At 39.3% G+C, this 19,429-nt stretch overlaps 1 protein-coding gene across 3 annotated transcripts in view; it reads right to left on the minus strand.

The window, feature by feature from the left end:
* Nucleotides 1-1,121: 1,121 nt before the first annotated feature.
* SRPX (sushi repeat containing protein X-linked) overlaps nt 1,122-19,429 on the minus strand; it is a 75,733-nt gene continuing 57,425 nt past the window's right edge. Inside the window, exons 5-9 of one of the 3 annotated variants that reach the window (XM_016153006.2) lie at nt 18,955-19,076; nt 18,041-18,220; nt 16,441-16,574; nt 14,045-14,166; nt 1,122-1,690 (exon numbers count right to left, since the gene is read on the minus strand). In XM_016153006.2, the coding sequence (XP_016008492.1) occupies nt 1,507-1,690; nt 14,045-14,166; nt 16,441-16,574; nt 18,041-18,220; nt 18,955-19,076 (742 nt within the window). In that variant the 3' untranslated portion in view covers nt 1,122-1,506. The remainder of the gene's footprint in view (nt 1,691-14,044; nt 14,167-16,440; nt 16,575-18,040; nt 18,221-18,954; nt 19,077-19,429) is intronic. The other 2 variants (XM_016152997.2, XM_016153014.2) reach the window with 2 other exon arrangements.

Raw genomic sequence — 19,429 nt, forward strand, 5'->3', positions numbered from 1 at the left:
CCCAGATTTGAGAAATTCTCAACTATAATTCTTTTAAATAAAAGAATTGCCTCCTCCTCCCTCTCTTCTCCTTGTAGTATTTCCATTAATCTTATGTTTGCTCTTCTGATTGAGTTTGGTAGTGCTTAAAGCACTTCTCTATTTTTTTAAAATCTTAGTTCTCTCCTACCTGAATCATTTATAAACTATCTTTGATCTTGCTTAATCTTCCATTGGATCTGCTGTATTTTTAGTGCTTTCTAATGTAATTTTCATCCCCTTTATTGAGTTCTTCAGCTCCAGATTTTTTTATTTTTTAGAATTTCATTCCCTTTGGTAAAGTTCTCCTATCGTTTATTAATTTTATTCCTAAGTCCACTGAATTGCCTTTTCGAGTTTTCTTGTAGCTCACTGACTTTCTTCATAACACCTATGTTGAATTCTTTATCAGTCAGAGTGCAATATTCCATGTCTTTGGGTTTGGTTGCTGGAGTTTAGCATTTTCTTAATACTATAGTATCATTTTTCATAGTGTTTGATATAATGCCTCTACTACCACATTTGAAGTACAGAACACCTTTCTTATTTAGGTAGATTTTTGTTTACTTTGATTTTAACAGTTCGACAGGTTAGTAGTTAGGAGCCTTTTGTCTTCCAGAATGTGGCACTAGCAAAAATTTTCGTTTTCTCTTATGGGAGCTGACATATCCCTAAGGTTGGGAATGTGCACATAACAAAGCTGGCATGGAAAACAAAAATATAGGTGGCACTAGAGTGTGGGGGAGGTATGTGCACACTTGGGGCTTTGGATTTGCCCATGGGCTGTTAGGGAGATCTTTGAGTGGGAAGCGGGGTGTCCTAGAAGTCTGTAGGTAGATCTCTTCCTGGAATCCTAGGGAAGACAGGAGGAAAGGCATTCCTTCAGCTCTCTGCCTGCCTTCAGCCTTCTCCAAGTCATGGAGGGCTTTCTTCAGAAATCTGGGGTGTTGCTGAAGAGCAACAGGACCATCCAGCTACAGCACAAGTAGCCTGCGAATCTTTCACTTTTCCACTTCCTCTTCTAGAGAGGTCACTGCATCTGGTGCTGAGAGTCATAATTCTAAAACCATTGACCACAATGAGTAATAAGTACAGCCAGTACTTGAAGAAATGAGTTTTAATGAATTTGCTCCAAAATATTTTATTAGTAAGTTTTATATAAAAAAACAGGATTGAAGAAAGTTACTTGTCACACCGAATAGCATATAGAAAGCATGTATATGGTTATAGTTTCTAATTTCTCTACAAAATTAACCAGCCATCATGGAATAAAGAGTTAGAAATAGTAAACAGTCATATCATTTTTTGGAACACTTCAAAGAACAAAAAGCATCATGCTAATTTTTAAGCGCAAAGAAAGGTCATAATAAAATAGACTTTAAAAATTACAAATAAAAATCTGTACATCAAGGATATTTTTAAGGCCTTTCTGTGTGCATAGCACTATATAGAAAGAGAAGAAGAACCGCAGAGAGAGGAACCATTACATCAGGTGTTACAGGTCTGGCCCATTTCAGCTTGCAGGGCCATCTCCTCTTTTCTCAAGGGGAAAGTATCGATCAGGTTGAAGAGGGCCACAGGTGTCACCAGAGAGACATAACGTTCCTTGTCCATGCCATGCTTATCTACTAGTACCATGCTGAAGGAATAGAGTGGGATTCGCAGCAACAACCTAGGGCAGACGAAGTGAAGAATATATCAAATCTGACAAGGGTTCTGGTAGACCAACCAGAGCTCTATAGTGACACTGTATGCAGACAAAAGATTAATACTACAAATGACTGAATCACTCTTTAGACCCTTGCTACTCAAAGTTTGGTCCTCAGGACCAGTAGCATCACATGGGATGTTGTTAGAAATGGAGACTCCCATCCTCTACCCCAAACCTACTGAAAGAATCTGCATTATTAGCAAGATCCCCAGATGACTGGCATGTACTTGAAGTGTTCAGTAGCACTGCTTTAGATTATAATGGTCAGGAAGACATTAGACCTGCAATGGTGCTATGTACCAGTAGTTACTACAAAGCATGTATAACAATGCTAACATTTTTTACATTAAATTGGAGTCAATCCAAGTTTGCACAAATACGTACATATTAGAACTAGGTCAGCAATTATCAACAAGGGTGATTTTGCCCCACAGGAGACAGGTGATTTATCTGAACACATTTTTGGTTGTCATAATAGGGTAGTACTTTCTGGCCTCTAATGGATAGAGGCCAGGGATACTGCTTAACATCCTCCAATGTACAAGACAGCCCTCCACCACCAAAGAATTATCCAGCACCAAATGGCAATAGTGCCAAGGCTGAATAAGCCTGGACTAAATGAAGCTGATTAAAATATACATCCAAACTTTGTAGTTCTAATCCATTCAGTAGTCAGCTCAGGTTGCACAGAGGGGACTGAACTTGTATTGACTTAGTTAATTATAACTTGTACCTAAAATAATTCCAGAAAGAATTTGAAGTGGTTTCAAAAGTCTGATGCTTTTGGTACTCTACCTCACAAGAATTTAGACTGTGTAAAAAAATACATGACTTTTATATTGATACAAACATTTTTATATGAAAAAAAATGGGTAAGTTGAGCCCTGTGAAAAAATGAACCCACTCAGACTCTTCTCCGGATTCTGTTTTTTAGTTTCAATATCTTGAGATTGTATGTGTGGCAGAATATATGCTGCCATATAGATTTGAATGAAATATTTTTTCCTCACACAAATGAATCCAACAAAAAAATTCATTCAAAATCCAAACTGCCTATACTTTCTTCTGCCTTTTAAGAAGGAGTGTGAAGAAAGATGGGGATAATTTATATTTTATCCCAGTGGAGAACTAAATCGCTAATTCACTTCTAATGGCTAGAAATAAAAGTTTCCTGCGGTGGTAAGAGGGGAACTCAGGGGTAGAATCTTCCTGGAGGTGCACTGAGTCTTTGAACTTGTAACTGTAGACCATGAAGTTAGGTGGAGACAGAGAAATCCTGGGCGAGGGGAGTGGTCCCAGGAAACAGAAGAGAAGCAAGCAGATCTGGAGGGAGAAAAGGACCAAGCAATTGTGTAGTGTCTGGAGCCTGTAGGAAAGGGTGACCAATGAGGAATTGGAACATTTGATGTTATAGTGCTTATGAGGTTAGAATGGAACCCCCCACGGTGTCACTATCTGCTCCTATGCATGGTCATCATGTGAGCCTTAATTGACATAGAATTAGAAAAACACCAGGGGAAGAGATGAGTGGTTAAAGCAGCGGTCTAGCAACAAGCACAAGAATGCATCCTACCATGGCCAAGAGACCACAGAAATCTCAGGGATGGATGATTGGACACTCCAAAAATGAGGAGTGTCCAATCATTTGTCAGAATTACATAAATATCTGTCATCAGATTGAAATAAATTCTTCCTGGAGAATCTTCTAGAGAACTCTACATACTCAAAAAATGCTACAGGAGGTTTCAATTCAAGATAGCAACATAGGAAAATCCTGAACTCACCTTATCCCACAGACACCGAATCTACAATTACACATGGAACGAATTCCTCTGGAGAATAAAAACTAGCAAAGTGACTCTGTATATTGGTAGGCAAGAAGAAAACCACATCCAGCAGGTAGGAAAGGCTGAGAAACAATCTTGTCATAAGCCCCACCCCTAGTATGATGACCTACAATTTGGAAGGAACTCAAAACCAAGAGTTCCCTGAGGAGTGAAAGGTTTGTACCCCACATTAGGCATCGCAGCTTTTAAGACCTACACCTGAGAGATGAGCCCTCTAAATATCTAGCTTTGAAAAACAATGGGGCTAGAGCCCACAAAACCTGCAGGGCTGTTGCACACTGAGAAATGGCTTTTAAAGGACTTGCAGGAGGACTCATTGGCCCCAAGGCACAGCAGAGAAGCAACCACTCAAAAAGCACCAAGATTTTATGTGAAAGAGGCTCATTTGATCATTTTAAAGCATAAGATTGAGGGGCAGGGGCCTAACACATACTCTACAGCCACAGAAGCTAGTAGGCATTGTTTTGGTGTTATCCCTCTGTTTTGCTAAAGCTAGTGAGCTCCATCTCTCTCTCTCTCTTTCTCTCTCTCTCTCTCTCTCCTCCCCCCTCAGTCTCTGTCTCAATCTCAGTGTCTGTATATCTCTGTCTCTATGCCTGCCCCTCTCTGTCTCCATATCCTCCTCTGTCTTCCAGTCTCTCCATCTCACTCTCAGTGTCTTTCTCAGTGTCGCAGTCTGTCTTTCTGTTCATGTCTCTGTATCTTTGTCTGTCTTAGTCTCTCATCTTTTTCAGTCACCATGTATCTCTGTCTCTTGCCTGATTCTCCTCTTCTCCCTCCCTCTCTCTGTATGTGTGTGTTTCCTGCTCTTTCCCTCATTCTCTACATCAGTCTCCATCTCACTTTGTTATTCTCTCTCTCTCCTTCTCCATCACTGTCTCTCTCTTGCTTTCACTCTGTCCCAATGGCTCTGTCATTCTCTATTTCTCTCCATATCTTTAACGCTGAGACTCTTTCTGTGTGTGTCTGTGTCTTGGTCTTCTCTTTCACTTTGTCTCTGCTCTCACTCTGTGTGTGTGTGTGTGTTTCTTTCCCTGTCTACATTCTCTGTGTTCTCTGTCCTGTTTCTATCTCCCTCTCTGTTTCTCTGTCTCTCTGCCTGTCTTAGTCTCTCTGTTCCTCTGTCTCTTTCTGTCTCTGCATGCCTATCTCTGTATCTTTCTCTGTCTCTTGTTCTTTTTGTGTCTGTCTTCTTTCTGTGCCCATGTCTGTCTCTTTCTCCCTACATTCCTCACGCTCACTGTCCTTCCCTCTCTTTCCGTCTCTCACTGTCCCTCTTAGTGCATGTCTCTATCTCTGTGTTTGTCTCCTCTGCATGTGTCTGCTCTTGTCTCTGTTCTCACTGTCTCTAACTCCTTCCCTCTCCATCTATCTCTGTCTCTTTCACTATCGGTTTCACCCTTCCTCATACTCTCTCTCTCTCTCTCTCTGGTGTGCCTGACTTTGTGTCTGTTCTCCGTCCTTTCTCTGTATCACTCCGTCTCCCGATCTCTGCAAATACAGATGAAGCTTAGCTGGCTCACCAGCCGCTCACTTCCTTCTGTGTGGCCTGGTTCCTAACAAGACACTGGTACCAGTCCACGGCCCAGGTGTTGGGGAACCCCTGGCTTAAAGAACTTATGTGACAATATCAAGCAGACTAACATTTGCATTACAAGAGTCCCAGAAGTAGAAGAGAAAATGAAAGGGTCTGAAAAATTATTTTAAGTAATAAAGGCTGAAAACGTCCCTAACATAGAAAATGAAATAAACATCCTATCAGGAAACCGAGAATGTTGCAAATAAGATGAACCCAAAGAGACCCACACCAAGACACTGTAATTCAAATGTGAAACTTTAAAGACAAGGAGAGAAGCGTAAGTGCATCAAGAGCAAAGTAACTTGTTATGTACAAGAGAACCCCCATAAGACTAAAAGATTTTTCAGCAAAAACTTTGCAGGCCAAAGGCAGTGGCATAATATATTCAAAGTGCTGAAATTAAAAACAATAACAACCTTCCAATCAAAAATACCCACCAAAGTTATGCAAAATTGAAGTTTTCAAATAAAATCTAAAGGAATTCATCAACATTAAATCTGCCCTACAAGAAATGTTATAGAGACTTATTAAAGCTGAAAAGAAAGGGAGCTAACTAGCAACAAGAAACTATATGAAAGTGTAAATCTCACTATAAAAATAAATATGTAGTAAAGGTAGTGCATTAGTCACTTATAAAGCTAGTGTGATGTTCAAAAGATAAAATTAGTAAAAATAACTATAACTACAATAATTAGTTAAACATTACTCAAAGTAAATTGTGACTCCAAAACATGGAGGAGAAAGTAAAAGTATAGAGCTTTAGAATGCATTCGAACTTAAGTTGTTACCAAGTTAAAATAGACCATTGTAAATATAATGGTTTAATGTAAGCCTTATGGTAACCACAATGAGAAAACCTATAGTAGATACACAAAAAATAATAAGAATCTAGGCTTACCATTAAAGAAAGTCATTAAACCACAAAGGAAGAGAGCAAGTGAAGAACAGAGGAACAACAACAAAAAACAACCAGAAAACAAAATGGCAATAAGTACATATCCAGCAATAATTACTTTAAATGTAAATAGGATAAATTCTCCATTCAAAAGACAGAGTAAAGTTGAGAACCATACGATATCACTCATATGTGGGATATAAAACCAAAAGCAACAAACAAAACAGAGACTCACGGACAAAGACAAGTTTAGTGTTCACCAGAGGGAAAGAGAAGAGGGGAAGAGGTAAATAAGGGTAAAAAAGGTCAAATACATGGTGATGGAAGGAAATTTAACTTTGGTTGGTGAACGTACAACGCAATATATGCATGAAACAGTATTGAATTGCACACTTGAAATCTATAATTTTATTAACCAATGTCACCTCAATATATTTAATAGAAAAAAGAGAGTAGCTGAATGGAGAAAAAATAACATATACCCATCTATAAGTTATCTACAGATGTAAGAGCGCTTCAGATGTAAGGACACACAGACTAAAAGTGATGGATGGAAAAAGATATTCCATACAAATAGAAACCAAAAGAAAGCTGGGGTAGCTATAGTTATACCTGACAAAATGGACTTCAAAACAAAGACTGTATTAAGAGACAAAAGAGGGAATTACATGATAAGTGGATCAATCCAAAAAAAATATAAAATTTATATTTATGCACTTGTTTTATAACATAGTAGCATTTAAATATATAAAGCAAATATTAATAGACCTAAATAGATAACAGTACAATAGTAGAGGATTTACAAGTAGGTATTAATCACTGGATAGATGATCTAGGCAGAAAATCAATAAGGAAACATTGGTCTTAACACATTAGACCAGATAGACTACATATATACAAAACACTCCTTCCAGATGCAACAGAATATATATTTTTCTCAAGAACTTTGAGAACGTTTCCCAGGATAGACATTAGGACACAAAACAAGTCTTAATAAATTTAAAATATTGAAATCCTATCATCTTTTCCAGCCACAATGGTATGAAACTAGAAATCAATTACAAAAAAAAAACTGGAAAATTCACAAATATATGGAAATTAAACAACATGTTACTTAACAAGCAATGGGCCAAAGAAATCAAAATAGAAATTTAAAAATACCTTGAAACAAACCAAAATGTAAATACAACATACCAAAATGTATGGGATGCAGCAAAACCAGTTCTACAAGGAAAGTTCATGGCAATAAATGCCTCCCTCGAGAAACAAGAAAAATCTCAAATAACCTAGCTTTACACCAAAAGTAATTAGAAAAAGAATAACAAATGAAGCCCAAAGTTACTAGAAGGAAGGAAATAATAGATCCAAGTGGAAATAAATGTAATAGAGACTAAAATAACAATAGAAAATAAAAATCAATAAAACCAAAAGATATAGTTCTTTGGAAACAAACAAAACTGATAAAACTTTAGCTAGTGTAACAAAGAAAAAAAGGGCTCAAATAAAATCAGAAATAAAAGAGATGTTAAAACTGCTAACACAGAAATACAAAGGATCTTAGATTATGAACAATTATACAAAAAAAATTAGACAACCTAGAAGAAATGGATAAATTCCTAGAAATATACAACCTTTCAAGACTGAATCACGAAGAAATAGAAAATCCGAGCAGGCTAATTACTAGTAAGGAGATTGAATCAGTAATCAAAAAAACTCCCAACAAAAAAAGTCCAAGACCAGATGACTTTACTGGTAAATTCTGCCAAACATTCCAAGAATTAATACCACTCCCTTTCAAACTCTTCCAAAAACAGAAAAGGAGAGAAAACTTAAAAACTCATTTTACAAGGCCAGCATTATTCTGGAATCAAGAAAATCAAACAAGGACTACACAAGACTAGAAAATTACAAGCCAATATCCCTGATGAAAAATAGGTACAAAAATACTTAACAAAATATTAGCAAATAGAATTTATTTCAGGGATGTAAGAATAGTTAAACACCTGAAAGTCAGTTCACATGATATACTGCATTAACAAAATAAAGGATAAAAATCATAAAATCAACTCAATAGATGCAGAAAAAAACATTTCACAAAATTTATCATCCATTTATGATAAAAACTCTACACAAAGCAGGTATAGAGGGAATGTACCTCAATATAATAAAGACCATATATGACAAGCCACAACTAATATGGTACTCAATAGTGACAAGATGAAGGCTTTTCCTTGAAGATCAAGAAGACAAGGATGCTGATTCTCCCCATTTTTATACAACATAGTATGGGAAATCATAGCCAGAGCTGTTAGGCCTAAAAAGGAAATAAAAGGCATGAAAACTGGAAAGGAAAAATAAAACTGTCACTATTTGCATTACATACACACACACACACACACACACACACACACACACATGTATATATAAATGATGCCACCAAAAACCAATAAGTGAATTCAGTAATGTTACAGGATACAAAATCAATATATAAAAATCTATTGCATTTGTACACACTAATAACAAAGTATGAGAGAAATTAAGATAACAATCCAATAGCATAGGGAGTTGAATCAAGATTACAACTGAATTATAGAACGACCATCTCTGAGAGCCACCTAAAGACAAGATAAACAGAATTCCTATAACTAATGATATAAAGAAGCCACACTGAAACAGATAGGAGGGGCAGACATGTGGTCAAGGCAGGTCCCACACTCACAGTGTGGTGATTAATGGAGGGATATTTTGGCTGTGGAGGTACCCCATGAGGAGCAAGGGGTCCCAGCCCCACACCAGACACCCCGGCCAATCCAGAACACCAGTGCAGAGAAGAAATCCCCATAACACTTGGCTTTAAAAACCATTGGGGATTGCATCCCAGAGAGACAAAGAACTGTGAGTTCAAGAAATGTTGCTCTTAAAGGGCCAGTGCACATGCTCACACACTCTAAACTCCAACGCGGGGTAAAAACTGGAAAAATTACAGGATCATACTGGGAAGAAATAAATAGACTAACTTTAGGGCAATGGCTAGAGGGGCAGAAATCAGGGAAACTCTTAGAGGACGGAAGCACTGGCAGGTACCATTGTTCCTTTGTGAAGCTCTCTTCTCACTCATGCAACAAATCTGTGCTCTCTTTTAACCTGGCTTAACAACATTCTCTCTACCCTAGTGATTCCCTGAGTCCTCACCCCAACTCACTCCCCCACCAAGCCAGGCTTCTTCCAGTGGCTCTTACATACAATCAGCCTGCCTGGGCTTACGTTACAAACTTTCCCTCTAATCAACAAATGTCACATAAGTGGTTGCTTCCCTTGATTTATACTGCATACTTTCTCAAAGGTCCACAAACCGTACATAAGCAGCGGCCAGACTCAGCTCACAGCTTAGCTTCCCCTAAGTGCCTACAAACCCAGCACAAGTGGCAACTGACTGCAGATCACTTCATAGCTCCTACCAAACAACCTCAAGACTGGCACAGGCAGTGGCTAACCATGGCTTTTACTGGAGCCCCTCCCAAGAGTCTCCAGACCTACCTAACACACCTAGTAACAAGCTTCAAACTACACTAGAGTCCCATCCAACCACTGCCACAACTGACACACCTGATAGGCAGTCTCAGCTGGCACAGGAGCCCCACTAAACTGACTCCTGCTCAGTGGGGTCAGCTCTCCACGATAGCTCATCTGCTGTAGTCACAGCAGGCCCTCACAGCCAGTCAACCTGAGGGTCAACCCTACTCATCAATGTGCCAGTAGCAGTCAACCCCAACTATAACAGGAGAGCATACACAACCCTCATAGGGGGAACCCCTGGAGCACCTGGTTCAGATGACCAAGGAGACTGCACCACTGGGCCCTACAGGACACCATCTACCTAAGGCTACTCTTTTAAGACCAGGAAACATAGCAGATTAACATATAGAAACAAACATAGAAAGGCAGCTAAAATGAGACAAATAAACATGTCCCAAATGAAAGAACAGGACAAAAACCCAGGAAAAAAATAACTAAGTGAAATAGAAACAAGCAATCTACCAAAAAAAAAGAGTTCTAGACACTGGCTAAAAGGATGCTTAATGAACTTTGGAGAATAGATGAACTCAGTGAGAACTTCAACAAAGAGAGAGGCAACATGAAGAGATCAAAATAAAGATACTGGACCTCTATCTTATACACAAAAACAAACTCAAAATGGATTAAAAATGAACACAAGACCTGAAACCATAAAACTCAGAAGAAAATAGAGGGTAATCTCTTTGACACTGGTCTTGTCAATGATTTTTTTTGGATATAACAAAAAGCAAAGTTAGCAAAAGTAAACAAGTGAGATTACATCAAACTAAAAAACTTCTGTACAGCAAAGGAAATCATCAACAAAATTAAAAGGCAACCTATAGAATGAGAAAATATTTGCAAATCATATATCTGATAAGGGTTAATATTTAACATATGTAAAGAACTCATACTACTCAATAGCAAAAAAATATATAACCCACTCTGATTTAAAAATGGTCAGAGAAGCTAAATAGATATTACTCCAAAGAAGACATACAAATGGCCAACAGGTACATGCAAAGGCGTTCAACTTCACTACTCATCAGGGAAATGTAAATCAAAGCCACAGTGAGATATCACCTCCCATCTGTTAAAATGGCTATTATCACAAAGACAAGAAATAAGTGTTGGCAAGGATATGGAAAAACAGGAAACCTTGTGCACTGTAGGTGGGAATGTAATTGGTGAAGCCACTATAGAAAACAGTATGGCGGTTCCTCAAAAATTAATACAACTACAATATGACCCAGCAATTGCACCACTGGGTATAACTGAAGAAAATAAAACATTAAATTGAAAAGTTACATGTACCCCCAATGTTCATTGCAGTATTATTTATAATAGCTAAGATATGGAGACAAAGCATTTGCTGATGGATGTGTGGGTAAAGAAAATGTTTTAAACGCACACAGAAACATTCTTCAGCTATAATAAAAAAAGATATACTGCCATTTGTGACACCATGGATGGACCTTGAGGGCATTATGCTAAGTGAAGTAAGTCAAACAGAGAATGGCAAATACCATATTATCTTATCCGTGAAATCTAAAAACAACAAAACAAAAACCGGAGCTCATAGATATGGATAATAGGTAGTTTCCAGAGGCAGGGATTGAGGGTGGGCAAAATGCCTGAAGGGATCAAAAGGTACAAACTTCCAGTTATAATATAAATAGGTCATGGGTATGTAATGTATAGCATGGAAATTACAGTTAATGAAATTATTTCATATTTAAAATTGTTAAATCTTAAAAGTGCTCTAGGAGAAAAAACGTCTGTAACTATGCACAGTGGCAGATGTTAATAGACATCATGGTGATTTCACAATATGTATAGATACGAATAATTATGTTGTATACCTGAAACTAATGTTATATGTCAATTATACCTTGAAATATGAGTATAAAATTATGTCATTCTTGATCCCTATCATCCTTGAGATTGCTGGAAAATTATTCTAGGGAGCATGAATTAGCCTATATATTCAGATCTACAAGAAATGAAAGCAAGAAAGCAGGTAGGTGTTGACCATGCAAAACCAGGCACCCAGTCTTTCATTTCTGATGCTGCCCTTCAACTATTTATCCTGGCTTCAGTGCTATTTGGAAATAGTAATCCATCCAGACAAGAGAATTTTTAGATTGTCCAGGCATTCTGCTTCCCCTTTTTCATGCTTTCAACTCTTTGCTTAACGCGGCTCTTTTCTTCTGCACTAGACTCTAGTGCATAATTTAAAGGGGAAAAAATAAAACTTTCACCTGCCAAGTCCCTTGTTCCTCACTGATAGTTCTAATAAAGGGGACAAAAGGCCCAACACAGGCTCCATTAGGTAATGCATGTGAGGGATCATCTCTGCATGACATTTTCCTGGCCTATTTTCTGGCTACACAATAATTATTGAGGCTCTTTTTATAGGATGCTGTGCAAAATTTATATTTCAAAACTATAGAGCATTTGGTAAAGCACCAGACCAGTGGTTCTCAGTGAGGTCCCCAGACCACCAGCATCAACACCATCTGGGAACATGCTAGAAATGCAAATTCTCAGGCCCCATCCTAGACCTACTGAATCAGAAACCCTGAAGATGGGGCCCAGCAATCTATATTTTAACAGCAGCCCAGAGAATTCTGTTTCAGGCTAAAGTTTGATAATCACTGCATAATTCAAATTATTTGTTGTTTAAATCATCCTCAGTTTATAGACGTTTATTGTAGCCTCAATATTTACAACCTGAATGATACGAGTTTTTTTCTTAAATCAGATTTTTCTGTTCTTCAAATTTAAACAGTTTACAGTCTCAAATTATTATAAAGATTCCCTCTATATTTGCCTGCAATTCAAAGAAAAATGTTTAGCAAATTCACTAACAGGTTTTTTTTTAAATCACTGACATTGGGTATGAGCAGGTGGTTTTAAATAAGCAACAACCTCATAAAACCTACTTTGAGAATTTCATTATAAAATTTCAAATGTCAACATAATCCTCTCTTTTGAGTTTTGCAGTCTTCAACTCGAGGTGTTGGTAATTGTAAATACACTCTTAAAGGCTACTATCACTCCTGGAAACAGTAATATGGTTTCAATTTAGAGTCATTTACTCCATTTACTTAGCACTAATATGGTGCCAGTACTGTGCTAGGTACTGAGTAGTGAATGTTGAAAAGATTTGGAACTGACTTCAAAAGTGTTACATTCTAGGGAGGTGCTAGATATAAATGCAGTAGGACATAAAAAATAAAAATAAATTAAAGCTTATGAGTATACCCAGCTTTCTCCCTCCTTCAGCCAACTGAAGGGAATTCAGGTATCCTTTTTTTCTTCATCCCTGACTGAGTTTTTGACCTTGGTGTGGACAGAGCAGACTCTTGTTAGATGGAGAAAGATATAAATCAAACATGGGATGAGTCCAAAAAACAGATGGAAAATAGAGAAATTAACGAAAGAACCTATGGTGTCAATCTCTAGCATCACTTACTGAGGATATATTTCTATCACATATTTGCTCAAGGAATTTCTGTGACCCTCTTTGAACATTTGTGATAAGGTTCATCAAGTTTTATTTCATTTCCTTCTTCCTGGGAATACAAAAACACTGCATTTCCCATCCTCTCTTGAAGTTCGACCGCAATCATGTGACAAGGTCAGGCCAATGGACTGGGGGAGAGAGAAATTTTATCCTTCCAAAGTGAAACATAAGGATGGTATGGTTTGATTTTACTCTCTCTCCCCTTTTTGAAGAAACCTGGAAGCCATGTCTTCTGGATGTTGCTGCTATAAGACGGTGGAGCCATCATCAGCCTGGGACCCTGCGAGACTCTGTAGAACAGAGACCTGCATCGTCCGTTGTAGTGTGTGAGAGAAAAAGATGGGTGAGAAAGGAAGATTTGCAGGAGTGTTGCTTTTCCCTAATTATCCTTTTCACAATAGTCAAGAGATGTGAGTAAAAATTTGAGTTGTTCTGAAATTACCTTTTGGCTGTTGAATTTTGCTTCTTTAATGGCTCCGGTTTTATAAGTGTTACCAAAATAAAACATAATTGTTAAAATGGGGGTATTGACAAGTGTTCTGAAAGCACGGAGATAAAAGAGGCAAAGTCTGGAAAGGCTAATTGGATGCCTAATGAGACCAAGGATTACTTAAGTCTTTATGCAGCCTCTGTGCTACCCATTCCACAGTGGGGTGGGGCGGGGGGAAGTGAAGAACAAAGACAAAGCAAAAACATTTGAAAGAATAGAACACTGGTACCCACAATGTGATATATTTGGACAAGGAGCAACATGCCAATTAACATGGTTATAATATTCCCAGAATAAAAGCAATTAAACAGTGAAAGTTACCTGGAATCAAAACTGAAGAGAAAGAAATCAGGGAGCCCGATCAGAAAAAAAAAAGTGAATTTATAGGGGACAAAATTTAAGGGCAGTAAGTCCCCGTACCTGAGCTGCAGAGCTAGTGCTGGAGGCATAATCTTTGCTCCTATCCTGCCGATGAGGGTTGGGAACACGCCTACCAGCTCTACCACAGTGATGTGTCGAAGATCCAGGCTACACTGTGCTTGCTGGAAAAAAAAATAGGGGAGGTGTGACCATGGCTGAAGAAAAAGACTTCCATCTCAAACTACAGACTGATGGAAACAGCACTGGTTTGTTTTTAGAAGTTTATTTGCCCACTCCACACTGTCCTGAATAACAGTTGAGAAATTGGGTGGGGTGAAACCAGTGGCTATAAAACATTAATACACTCCTAGAGGAATTCTTCACAAATGGCTTGGCATTGGGATTTTGAAAACGTAAGCAAAATGGCAGTCTGTATTTCCAGATGGATTGAGACCTTGCATGAGCCAAATTTCCTAGAAAGTATCCAAGATCACCCCCAGAGGATTCTAAATTTGACTTTGCAAGGATAAAAGAATATTTCCAGAATCCTCCTATCCTCCCTTGTGTCCACCCTCCACATCCCCTGCTCCATGTCCCCCACACCAGAACAGGGTAGGGAAATAAGGATAAAAAGTTCTAGTCCTCTGAGCTGGCCCTTGGCAAGATGTCTGGGAAAGCGGCCCACTCAGCCACATGTTAGGAGGACTCACCATCAGCAGCAATGGCAATAAGGAACTGAAAAGTAACAAATCTGCCTAAATAGGAAAAGAAATTTAAAACTCTGAATTATGAGGACACTAATTTCTTTACTACAATTCCACTGAAACAGCCTTATATGGGGTGACAGAATTGGTAAAAAAAAAAGTTAGAAAAGGTAAAAAGGTACTTTTTATTATTCTAACTGAAACACCTAAGGCAATCAAACTTTCTCTTGAAGACTCTGGTTAAAAATGCAAGTATAAATATATTGAGTTGAGGGGATCACATACAAACACCTTGATGCTAATATCTTATCCAACTAGTTGATTGGTAATTTAGCTAGTACCTGAAGGAATGGGATACACTGGGGCAGGAATTAGCACACCTCCTCTGTAAAGGGCCAGATAATAAATATGTTGGGCTTCACAAGGCTGAATGGTCTGTCCTAATCAATTGTGCCACCATGGTATAAAAGCAACTATAGACAATGCACAAATGAATGAGCATGGTTGTGTTCCATTAAAATTTTACCTACAAAAGCCATAGTTTGCCAATGCAGAGGAAAAGCAAGTTGTTTGGCTTAGTCCTCTTCTTGTGGAATAAGGGGAGGTCAGGAAATGTATGATTGAGGAATATAGCCTTCAAGGCCAAGTTCCCACACGATGGAGTGGTGTGAGGTCGGGTTATCTGAAGAGCAAGTTCCCTAGCTGAGACAAGGGGATACAAGGATGGAGGTAAGGTGGCAAGGATTGGGGATAAAAACACAATGAACTGGGTTCCTATCAAAGGAGTCTGAAAAAATTTGTGTGGTTGTCCAGAGTTCATGGAATCCTTCAAGTACATGGAGGAGAATGAAGAACGATTTATTATTCTCGTGGTATTAATGCTGAAATGAGAAGTAAAATTGTAGCCTTTAATTAAACCAAGATTGTTCTAAACACAGTTCTATTCACTAATAAATGAAGTATTCCTTAAACAAAGTGCAGCACCGAGTTCAAAACCCAGGGGACATCCTGCCTCTTCAGCGTTCAGTCAGCTTGGCCACTCTTATTGCTAACCAGCTTCAGGACAAACTCAAGCAAGTTCTGGTTTGATCCTTCAGTTTCTAGGTTTTTTTTCCCAAAAGACACTGGTTGCCTTATTTCGTAGCTATAAAATTTACACAGATGAGAAGGGCATTTCCTAGAAAAGTGTTCTTCAAACTTTACAGTGCTTAGGAATCACCTGGTCTAAAATGTAGCTTCTGATTCTGTTGGCCTTAGGTCTGGAATAGAACTTAAGAATCTGCATTTCTAACAAGCTCCCAGGTGATGCTGATGCTCTGGTCCATAGCACTTTGAGGACCAGTGTTCTAAAGATGGTCATCACTCTCTGAGAGCTTAGGAATCTCTGCCCCACCCCCCCACAGAGATCCTGGACTCTCCTTATCCCATGAGCCAGCCTTTTGGGCTAACAACCTCCAATCCAGGTATATCCTGTACAGGTTCAGGAAAAACAACTGTTCCTGGACTGGGCCTGGAGAGCATGTCAACGAGGCTTATTAGTGAAAACAAACAAACCTCACTAGTTGGAAAACAACTGTGTTAGTACTGGGGAGTCAATGTTAATCAGGTTATGCCCCAGAACCAGAAATCAACAGTGGTAACTTTAAAGTATTAGTTCATAAAGCTCATAGTAAAAGGATTAGACACCGAAGCTGGCCTTTACTTTTAATTGTATGACTGGGCCCTTCCTAGTTCACTTTCCCATGGACTCACCTGTAGCATTCCCAGCTGCAGCCTGTAGAGGAGGTTTCGGGCTGTGGGTGTAGACACAATGAGGAGTCTCCTTTTCTCATAAAACTGATCCAGAAGTGCAGCTGCTGTTCTAACTCCCACATTGACATTCATGGCTATAATTAGAAAGAGCCAGATGGGTCAGAAACACTCTACTGGTTCTAGTTCAACATAGCTCATGTTAACACAGAACCATATGTGTAAGAAGTAGAACCTGAGATAAAGATTCAGTTGTAAGTAGTTATTTTGGAAGTAAAAGAGTGGACCAGTGTATTAATTTTCTCTTGCTGCTGTCACAAATCACCATGAACTTGGTGGCTTAACATAAACAAATATTCTTCTACAGTCCTGGCTGTCAGGAATTTGATATGGGTTTCACTGGACCAGAATCAAGGTATTGGCAGGGCTGAGTTCCCCCCAGATGCTCTAGGGGACACTCTGTCTCCTTGCCTTTTGCAGCATCTAGAGGCCACTTGCATTCCTTGGCTCATGGCCCTTCCTCTATCTTCAAAGCATAGTCCCTTTCAATCCCTGACATCTCCTTCTATCATCTTTTTCTCTAGCTCTGACGGCAATTCTGCCTCCATCTTATAAGAACATTTGTGATTACATTGGGCTTACCGGGATAATCCAGAATACTTGCCCCATCTCAAAATCTTTAACTTAATGACATCCGTAATGTCTCCTTTTCCATGTCAGGTAATATATTCACAGATTCTTGGAATTAGGATGTGGATATCATGGGGGTAGGGGTATTCTCCCAACCTCTGGAAGTGAGATGGGGAAGGAAAGAGGTATATTCTTTCTACTTTCATGTGTGAAATTGAAGTACCTCAGACATTCAGCTGATGGTGCACATGTCTCATCTAATTCTGAATGGCTGGGATTAAAGGGAAAGCATAAAGATGAGAAAGGACCAGGAATTAAGACAATATATAAATAAGGAATATATAAATAAGAGATATGTCCAGAATTTTCTGGCTAGAAAATTTTACACTATTATTGCTATCCAGCCCCAGTGTTAGTCCTCAGTAATAACAGCTGACGTGCACTGAGGGCTTATCTGGGGCCAGGCACTGCTCTATTCCACTGCTCAATGGATGACTTCATGTAATCTTTACAACTCAAAGAGTGTTATCTCCCTCATTTGACATAGGAGGGAAAATTTTGAATGTCCAAGATCTGAGTGACTTTTAATTCAGTGTTGCAAAACGGGCATTATATTGCCTGGACATGTGGTATACTGGCTTTGCACAAAAGATCTCATTTGGAGAAGGGAGGAACAAAGGCAACTACAGCAGACCTTGCTGATGCATAATGTTGCCAAAGGCTGGTCCTGGGTTCCCACCTCCAGCTTCTCCCTTAGAGGACATGAAAGAGAAAGAAGATAGGCAGAGGCAAAAGAGGAGAGTGGGTGAGATGAGCTGCAGCAGGGATCCAGGGACTGTTTTCATCCATCAGATGAAGGGGGATGACATTAAACCTTTCAAAGTGCATGGAATGAAACCCTCCCCGTATTAGAATTCAGTACCAAGGGGTCCTCAGGTTCTGCTGCTGACTATAGAGAGGGCTGCACACATACCTGCACAGGTGGGCTCTGTGCCAGACCAAGCCAGGTTGGATTGACATACTCGGGCAGGGCTACCTTGTAGCTCATAGCCACCAATGCAGGAGAACTCACAGGTGGCTCCATAATTATCGCCGTCACTGGAGCACTTCATGTAACCGTTCTCTGGAGCGTTGAGTTTGCCACAGCGTCTGACTGTAGAGACACAAGCCCAGACAGGTCTCAGTGCTGAGCTATCCTTCCACTGAGTAACCAGGGAAAATGAGGGCTTAGATGTTCCAACTTTGTAATCAGGCTTCTACATTAGCTTGTGAAATGAGTGATGTTGCAGAGATGGCTATCTGGCCAGTGGTGGGCCTTAGAATGGTTGCTAATCATACCTATGAAACCACTGAGATCAACTGGTTTAACCCCCCTGTGTTTTTTATATGAGGACGTTAAACTCAGAAAATTAAAGTGTAAAGATGGTTAGAAATTAGCTGCCCAAACCACGAGGCATAAAATAAGTCTTAAAAACACATTTTTTCCAGGTAGACCAAAGGTTCTAGAACACCAAGAACATGGTCTGGTGGCCCAAGCTTGGGGGCTCCTAACCCCCTTTGTGGAAAGACCTGCAGGTTTTAGCTGGTCACCCAAGCCCAGGAATGGAAAAGTTTTCAAATAATATTTTTCTAGGACACACGTGGGCTTATGCTAGACCAGCTTACTGTTCTCTCGGGCTCTTTAAGTAATATGCCAGCACTGAACCTCATCCAAATTTGTATTGTGAAATTCAGGCATTAAGATGATATACTTCCCCAGCCTCATCTAAGGTGAATCCAAGCTGGGAAGTATCCATATGGTAGTGGGCATTCACAGAGTGTTCTTGCTTGAGGGCCTGCTTCCCTTCGCTCTTATGGAGGGGGAAAGCCAATAAGCAATACTCTTACCTCTTACTTTAACTCGAAATTTGCAAGTGCCCTTGTTCTCTGCTCGGTCATAGACTGTGTACTGGATCTTGTGATCTCCTTCTGGAAAATTCGAGCCTGGAGGAAGGCCTTTTAGAATAACACTTAAAGGGGGGAAAAACAGAAAATGAAGATGATCATTCTGGGCCCAATGATCAATGATGATCATTCTGGGCATTTATTGAGCACCCACTCTGCACAGGATGCAGTGATACAGAGGGGCAACCATTAGGCCAGTCTGACTAGAACAGAGATTTATTGAAGAATAGAATTTCCAGAGTTTGTTTTGGAAGAGCAGTTTGAGAGCAGAAAATGGAAGTCCCCAAATCCTGGGAAGTTTAGATTCATTTTTCTTGCCGGAAGGTAGAACAGAAAAGTTAGGGGAGGCTGAGAACCCAGGCCCAAGTCTTCTTCCATTCCCACTTTTGTTCCAGGGGTCCTCAATTGCCTTGCTGTT

The sequence above is a fragment of the Rousettus aegyptiacus genome, unplaced genomic scaffold (assembly GCF_014176215.1).
Source record: "Rousettus aegyptiacus isolate mRouAeg1 unplaced genomic scaffold, mRouAeg1.p scaffold_m13_p_9, whole genome shotgun sequence".
Taxonomy (NCBI): domain Eukaryota; kingdom Metazoa; phylum Chordata; class Mammalia; order Chiroptera; family Pteropodidae; genus Rousettus; species Rousettus aegyptiacus.